The sequence below is a fragment of the Nannospalax galili genome, unplaced genomic scaffold, assembly GCF_000622305.1.
Source record: "Nannospalax galili isolate Female #2095 unplaced genomic scaffold, S.galili_v1.0 scaffold315, whole genome shotgun sequence".
Lineage (NCBI taxonomy): Eukaryota > Metazoa > Chordata > Mammalia > Rodentia > Spalacidae > Nannospalax > Nannospalax galili.
In genome coordinates this window covers 353227-360772 of record NW_008336851.1, presented here as the reverse complement: position 1 = coordinate 360772, position 7546 = coordinate 353227, and the positions used below count along the sequence as shown (strand labels likewise).

At 49.9% G+C, this 7546-nt stretch overlaps 2 protein-coding genes across 4 annotated transcripts in view; one reads left to right on the top strand and one right to left on the bottom strand.

Annotated features, from left to right (window-relative positions):
* Camk2n2 (calcium/calmodulin dependent protein kinase II inhibitor 2) lies at window positions 1-2211 on the top strand. Of its 2 annotated transcripts, XM_029562631.1 has the most exons (3): window positions 10-382; window positions 1184-1256; window positions 1487-2211. In XM_029562631.1, the coding sequence occupies exons 1-2, from the start codon at window positions 214-216 to the stop codon at window positions 1252-1254; spliced, it is 240 nt and encodes a 79-aa protein (XP_029418491.1). In that variant the 5' UTR covers window positions 10-213; the 3' UTR covers window positions 1255-1256; window positions 1487-2211. The 2 variants fall into 2 exon arrangements, with proteins under 2 accessions (XP_008829508.1, XP_029418491.1); XM_008831286.2 differs by having other exon boundaries at window positions 1-382; window positions 1184-2211.
* The window catches only part of LOC103732651 (endothelin-converting enzyme 2), a 37216-nt gene that overhangs the window by 26802 nt on the left and 2868 nt on the right, over window positions 1-7546 (bottom strand). Inside the window, exons 2-3 of one of the 2 annotated variants that reach the window (XM_008831284.2) lie at window positions 3552-3835; window positions 2613-3091 (exon numbers count right to left, since the gene is read on the bottom strand). In XM_008831284.2, the coding sequence (XP_008829506.1) occupies window positions 2804-3091; window positions 3552-3835 (572 nt within the window). In that variant the 3' untranslated portion in view covers window positions 2613-2803. Of the gene's footprint in view, window positions 1-2612; window positions 3092-3551; window positions 3836-7546 lie in introns of those variants that run through there. The other variant, XM_008831285.3, reaches the window with a different exon arrangement.

Here is a 7546-nt window from a genome sequence, read left to right as displayed (position 1 = left end):
CCCCGCCCCCGCCCGGTGCCCGCCGCTGCCGCCGCCGCCTGCCCAGCGGCCCGGGAGGCGGAGGCGCGGGGGAGGAGGCCCCGCTTGGCTCCGCAGTCCCGGATGCTGCATGACTTCATCCTTCCGCCGGCTCCCCTGCTGAGCTAGGGCCGGTCCGGCAGCTCGCCCTCCGCCCGCGCCCCGCCGCAGTCCCTAGCCCGCCCGGTGCCCGCCATGTCCGAGATCCTACCCTACGGCGAGGACAAGATGGGCCGCTTCGGCGCAGACCCCGAGGGCTCCGACCTCTCTTTCAGCTGCCGCCTGCAGGACACCAACTCCTTCTTCGCGGGCAACCAAGCCAAGCGACCCCCCAAGCTGGGCCAGATCGGCCGAGCCAAGCGAGGTACGCGGCCGGGCCGGGAATTGCCGCCTGACCCAGAAACCCTCGGCCCGGCGTCCCCGGGCTGCCGTTCCCCGCCAAGTGGCAGCAGCTCTTTGCCGCAGACCAGCGCAGCCCGCCGCGCGTCCGGGGTGGGGAGGGTCCCTGTTGCAGAGTTGTCCCCCTGTTTCCCTCTCCCGGGAATACCGTGTCCCGGATTCGAAGCTCGCCACTTCTGGAAAAAGCCCTGGCACCTGGTCGAGGGGGAGGAGCCGGTTAGGGCTTTGGGGGCTGTTTGGAAGTAGAAACGAAGGATGATGGGCCGGTTCCTTGGTTCAGATGAGTAGATGTATGCTACTGGAGGACAGGGAGGCCTGGGGTTCAGTTGTCCTAATTGTTTGCATGGGGAGGGGCCTCTGGATGCCAGAATCGGAACTGGGATTCCAGCCGCAGAGGTTCAGGTGGAGGAGAGGTTAGACTAGCTGCAGGTTTCTTTGAGCCCGATTTGAGAAGGGGGTTCTGTCGAAGGGATAGGTTTTACGGGTAGGTTTCTGATTAGCTCAGACGGAGACTCAGGTGGCGGGAGGGCTCGCATTTGGGGAGTCTTTGGAAGAGGGGTGTTCCGAGATAGGGAGGAGGTGGTCTGTGGCTCCAGCTTTGGCAGCAGGTCGGGTCCGCAGGAGAGTTTGGGTAGGCAAGGCATGGGGCTTGGAAGGATGTCGCGGGAACGTAGGCACTAGATCTGCGCTGAGCGCGAGGACACGGGGCCCGCTGTCGCCGCCGCCCCCCGAGACCGCGCGGCTGATGCGCTTTTTCCCTGCGCAGTGGTGATCGAGGATGACCGGATAGACGACGTGCTGAAGGGGATGGGGGAGAAGCCTCCGTCCGGAGTGTAGACGCGCCGGCTCTGGCGGCGGGCTCCGGGCCCAGCCCCGCAGCGGCCAGGAGCACGGGCCGGCGATGCGGCTGCCGGCGCCCCCTCGCCCCGGCCAAGGCGCCCGCGGGCGGGGGCTGCAGGGCCACGCCGCCCCGGGGTCAGTGTCGCTACCGCTGCTGCCAGGCACTCCGGAGCTGTCCGCTTCAGCACCACGGCGGCGGCGGCAGTGGTGGTGTGGACCCGCCCGGAGCCCGCCGCCGCACTCATGCACTTTAGAACCTCGGGCCGCAGCTCCACCCCGCACACCGGAACCGACACAGAGACCCACGATCCCCAGTCCCCGGCCCACCCGCTCCCGCACGGCTCCCCTGCCCCGCCCCTCCTCCGACCGATCTGGTCTGCGGCCCCGGCAGCTGACGGTGTCGGACTGCCGGGCCAGGGAGGTTTGTTTGGCTGCGTATTTGCATGAGCTTCCTACCCACCTCGGCCCAGCCTTTCCTCTACCGTCCCCTGTCTGGCGTGACCCCAGCCTCTTTCTAAGGGACTTCCTCAGCACATTTGTATTTTTATATCCAATTCTTTGTTTACTGGCTCCACTCATGGTTCGTGCCCTCCCCCCACAGCCTCCACTGTGCTCTTCTGCGTCTGGCAGACAGGACAGGTGTTGAGACTGGGATGGGACAAGTCTGCAACATGGTAACTAACTACATGGCCAGTCTGCCCAACCTGACCCCAGGAGGCTCTTTGGCAGACTCCTCCCTCCCAAGGTATCACCATCTAAGGGCCCAGATCTGATTTTTCCTTGGACCCCTTCATTCTACCCCTGGGAACCCAAATGGGGACTGCTCAGTATCTTTGGATGACACCTGTGGACCTGAAGATGTTTTCAACCCAGGGTTATCCTTTGTAAATGTTTCTCCATCCTCACTGTACCAAGGAGTGTGTGAATAAACACAGACCTCCGTGTGTGTGTGAATGCGTGTGTGAATGTGTGTGTCTGATGTTTCAGTCTGTTGGGGAACCCATACTCAGGAATCTTGGGTGCAAGTTCCTGCTGATGAGAGGGTTACCAGGTGAACACTGACAGGGCAACCTGGGAACACCATTACTATATGGCCTCCTTAAGTATATACACAGCCCAAGCAGGACAGGTCATCACTGTTGGAGTTGCGATGAGAAGCATAAAGCAATCTAAATTCAAAGCCTTCAGCCTCTTGTAGCTAAATACAGGTTGAATGGAGCATACCCAAGGCTGGTAGGTGTGTGGAGGAGCTGTGTTGAGCTTTACCCCAAGAGATGAGTCACTGGTCATTTCAGTACTGTGAGGATGAGGTGGGGAACCCCATAGAAATGAACCAGAGAAGGAAGCCAGAAACCTGGGATCTGGGACCCAGTTGGATGCATGCTGTATTGGCTCACATGGACTTGATCCTACCAGCATTGTTTTATGCATGAGGCCTCCGGGATTTGAGCAGCTGGGAACGAATCCCCAGTCCTAGCTGGGAATTCCAATTCCCTAGGAGCCCAGAGCAGAATGTCAGGAAGACTGGGAGATCATGCTTCTGGCCTCACAGCTGAATAGCATTAAGGAAGTCCTCATGATCTGAGTCTTGGAGGAAGCAGGGTGAAGCAGGAGGGCTGGGGCATGAGAGGATCTTGGCCCCCAGGGCCAGCTGGGTCACACTGAGCTCTCTGCCCTTGTGCATGAGGTAAAAGTGGAAGTGAAAACCACTGCCATAGGTTGCATGCCTCAATGACCAGCCATAACGGGATTGAGCATAGTGTCTAGTCCGAAAGTGGGGGCCAGCAGAGGTCATTGAGATGAACCGGCCCCCAGGAACCAGTATCCGGCTCACCTGCAAAGCAGACAGAGAAGCTGTCAGTGCTGAGTCATTTCCAGATTCTCAAAGGTCAGTACTACCCAAGATGCCATCCCAGTTGAACTTCTGATACTACTCTGTATCCCGTAGTTCAGGCTTTCCATGACAAAGAATGAGCCGCCCTCTGTCCCTGAATGTTTTATTCTAGAAGAGCACACACATGCAGGAGGTATTGCTTTCCTATCAGCTGCTTATCTCCCCAGTCTCCATCACCTGTGTGGAGCCTAGTTACTACCTCTTCCCTATAGCAAGTCAGTAGCCAGCCATTGGCCTTTGTGATCCTGGTCACTCCAGTCTCCTTTGATCTTCAGAAAACCATACTTCTAAAGGTGACCCATCGCCTGCTCTGACTTTCTGGCTTCTGAGTTTTTCCAATCTCCTGAGACTTCAGCTCCCCTTCCCTACTTCTTGGTCTGCCATCTTGTTGTTTCCTCACCTCACTCAGCACCTGGTCCACAGCATGAACACCTTCAGAAGATACAGTCCAAGGATCCGGCTCCCCAGCCAGCAGGGCATCCAGTGTACCCTTCTCAAGTACCACATCAAAGGAACCACTAGGGAAACTAAGTGCTCGCGCATCCATGGTCTCCCAACGTAGACTGGGTACATGGGCATGGCAAACTTGCATGGCATTCACCACTACTGAAGAATAATCCACACTGGTCACGTTGGGGAAGCCTCTAAGGAACAGCTCATAGCTCAGGGCACTGTTCCCACAACCTGCATTGCGGGGGATGGGTGGCAAAAGAACTCAGTTAGTTTTGGCTCTCACATTTCCTGGATTATTCACCCACTGTTGGATCCATTTTCTCTTCATCCAACCCCTCCAGTACTTAGAAGCAACAGGGTACTGAGAAGAATATGAGCTTTGGAATAACAATCACACAGACTTGGACACAAACTGTGACTCTGTTGCTCCTAGATGGTGGGCAAGGGTAAGTTTTCTTGATAGCAAGAACTTGGATTGCTCATTTAAGAGAATCACAAGAACAGCTAGCCCACACAAAGGATGCAACACGCTAAACTTAAGAGTGAAAAACATCTGGGGGAGTAGCTAAAACTTGGGATTTAAGAGTTCAAAGATTTGGCTAGGTGTAGTGTACATACCTTTAGTTCTAGCACTCAGGAGGCAGATGCAGGTGAATCTCTGTGAAGCCAGCCTGGTCTACATAGCAAGTTCCAGGCCAGCTGGGGCTACTGGGAACTCCTCTCCTCTGCTCTCCTCTCTTCTGCTCTCCCCTCCCCTCCCCTCCCTCTCTCTAAGATTTGGGTTCTGCAAGCTGGAAATATGTCTTAGCAGTTAAGAACGTGTACTGCTCTTGAAAATTTTGATTTCTAGTACCCACATTGAAAGCAGCCAATAACTCCAGCTCCAGAGGATCTAATGCCTCTGGTTTCCATGGGCACCTGCACTTACATGCACATAATGACACACAGACACACATAATTAAAAGATTTAGATTCTGCTCTTCAAGTCACACAGGGAAAATAATTTGACTCTTGGGGTTCCAGTTTCCTCAATGTCAGAATGGTGATAATACTAGCACCATTAGGACTGTACTATTATTGCCCTAATGATATCACTAACCTTTTAGACCATCTTGGAAGATAACCCCTGGAAGACTTCATGTTAGGGATTATAATCTTTCTTTGATGTCCAAGGCAAAATTAAAATAAATGAAAGGGAAACAGGTAGGAACATGCAGTGGAGATGATCTCCTTTAATCCTTCAAACACTACACATTGGTCTCTGCTAATAAGAGTGCTTGCTGCTGGCGATGTAGCTCAGTACAGTGCCTAGGATGAACAAAGCCATGGGTTGGGTCCTCAGCACCACATAAACCAGATGTAGTAGGACATGCATATAATCTCAGCAAGGGGTAAGAGGATCAGGATTCAAGGTTATTCTTGGCAAACTCAAGGCCAGCCTAGACTACATGAAAACATTTATTTATTTATTTATTTATTTATTTATTTATTTATTTATTTATTTTAGACAAGGTCTCAATATATAGCCTGGCTGGCCTGGAACTCACTGTGTAGACCAGGCTGGCCTTGAATTTACAGAGCTCCACCTGCCTCTGCCTCCTGAGTGCTGGGATTAAAGGCATGGGCCACCATGCCTGGCCTATCACTTCTTTTTTTGAGGCTAAAAACTTGAGACTATTGCTTTTATTGTTTGTAAAACTTGAAATATATTACAAGCAGAACCTTTTTTCAAGTTCTAAAATGTGATTCATAGATGCTTATCCCTTGATCTGGAAAATAATTTCCTTGGGTATTTATCATATTTTAAAAAAAAAAAAAAAAAAATGTCTGCTGTCAAGGAACTTGTACCTGGTGGGAAGACCAAATGCAGAATCACAACTGCCATATAATACAATGAGTATTTTAGTAGGGACAGACAGAAGTCACACAGGAGGGTGACTGACCCTATCTCAAGTGAGTCTACAAAGAATTTCAGATATGCTAACAGACAACTCCTCAGAAGAGCTGACAAACAGTGTCTTGGGAAAAAAAAATCACAACACTCTAGTGCAAAGTGTTTACAATGCAGTCTCAAAGAGGGGAAGGTCAAGTTAGAGAGGGAGGTAGAAATTACAAGAGTGGGTGTGGCTGTACAGATCAATGGGCACACATGCTTTAAAGATCCAGCGGTCTCTTTCAGGCCTTCCTGTGGCCAATCTTAGACTGAGAATGGGGCTAGATAGCACCTCTTGGTAGTTTCATATGGAACTCTCATTCTTGAATTAAGATTGCTTTGAATCATTATTTACCTCTATAATAGGATCACAGTATCAGGAATTCAAGGCCAGCCTCAACTACATAGTGACTTCTACACCTGCCTCAAAAACCAAAATCCAAATCTGATGAATGACTTTGACATGAATCTTCTCAGGATTATTTCTGGAGAAGCTAGCCTAAGACAATGACCCATAGTAGGGTTAGTACTTCTTATTACAAATAAAGTTTGGCCAGATATGGTGGTTCACATCCATAATCCTAGCACTCAGGAGGCATAGCCAACCTAGTCCATATAGTAAGTTCCAAACCAGCCAGGGCTGCATAGTAAGATGCTGTCTCAAAAATAATTTTTATGGGAGAGTATCTATTTTTACTCAGGTACTGTTTAGAGCTGTCTATTACAATAGCAGAACTGAGTACCTGACAGATATTGCAAAACTGAAAGTATTTACTATCTGGCTATGTTCAGAAAAGGTTTACAGACCTCTAATGTACAATAAGTCTCTTAACATTTATCACTCGCCTTTAGGAATTGATTAAATAAGTTAGAAGGCCCCACACATTGCCTGGAACCCACTAGATGCTCTACTTAATATTTGTTGAGATGAAATGTAATATACAGTACTCCCCGAGCTCTGAGTCCTAGTCCTAGATCTTGGAGATCTAAGCTTTCTGAAAAGCTTTAACTTTTTTTTGGTCTTTTTGAGACAGGGTCTCCTTATAGCCCCAGCTGTCCTGGAACTTACTATGTAGACCAGGCTGGCCGTGAACTCAGAGATCCACCTGCCTCTGGCTCCTGAGTGCTGTGATTAAAGGCATGCACCACCATGCCCTGCTAAGCTTTAACTTTTGAATTTTTTCACCCCTTCTATCCAGAAAAAGGATAGCTCCCAGTCAGGTGGATTTTAAGGCAGTGTTGTCTCTGCCAACCAGCAGCATGAGAATCCACTATCAGCTGTGAAGACTGTTGAAAATATATTTGAAGCTAGGCCTGGTGGTACCCTCCAGTAGGGCTATACAAGACCCTATCTTAAAAAGAAAGAAAGAAAAGAGAGAAACTAGATTCCTAGAATCCAATTTAGACTTTCCTGGAATTGGACTCTCAGAGTAGCGTCTAGCTTTCCAATCACAAAATTCATGAAACTACTTCTGGTGGGCAGCTAACAACCATCCATAACTCCAGTTCCAGGTGATCCAACAATCCAACACCCTGTGGGCATTGCACAACATGGGTGCACTTATATACATGTAGGCAAAACACTCATACACATAAAAAAACTTAAATATTTTTAACATCTGATATATAGGAACTTATTTCCTGGGGCTGGAGAGATGGCTCAGCAGTTAAGAACACTGGCTGCTCTTGCAGAGGACCTGGGTTCAATTACCAATACCCATATGGCAGCTAATAACTGTCTATAACTCCAATTCCAGGGGAATCCATCACCCTCTTCTGACTCTGAGGGCATTCCACGACAGGGGTGCACTTCCACACATGCAGGCAACACACTCATACACACAACATAAAAATAAAAATTTTTAAAGTATTTAAAATAACTCAGTCCTTAAGGCTGGGGAAAATGGAGACATAGAAATTTATTTTGTGTAAGATTACATAGTAGTGGTTCAGCCAAGTTTCCTGCATAATTAGCTACTTCCAGAGTCTAAGTTCTTCTTCTTTTTTTT

Excerpts from the sequence above, each read along its gene's own strand:
- Camk2n2 (XM_008831286.2), top strand. The coding sequence starts at position 214 with ATGTCCGAGATCCTACCCTACGGCGAGGACAAGATGGGCCGCTTCGGC. Across the intron at positions 383-1,183 it reads GATCGGCCGAGCCAAGCGAG|TGGTGATCGAGGATGACCGG; the intron begins GTACGCGGCCGG and ends TTCCCTGCGCAG.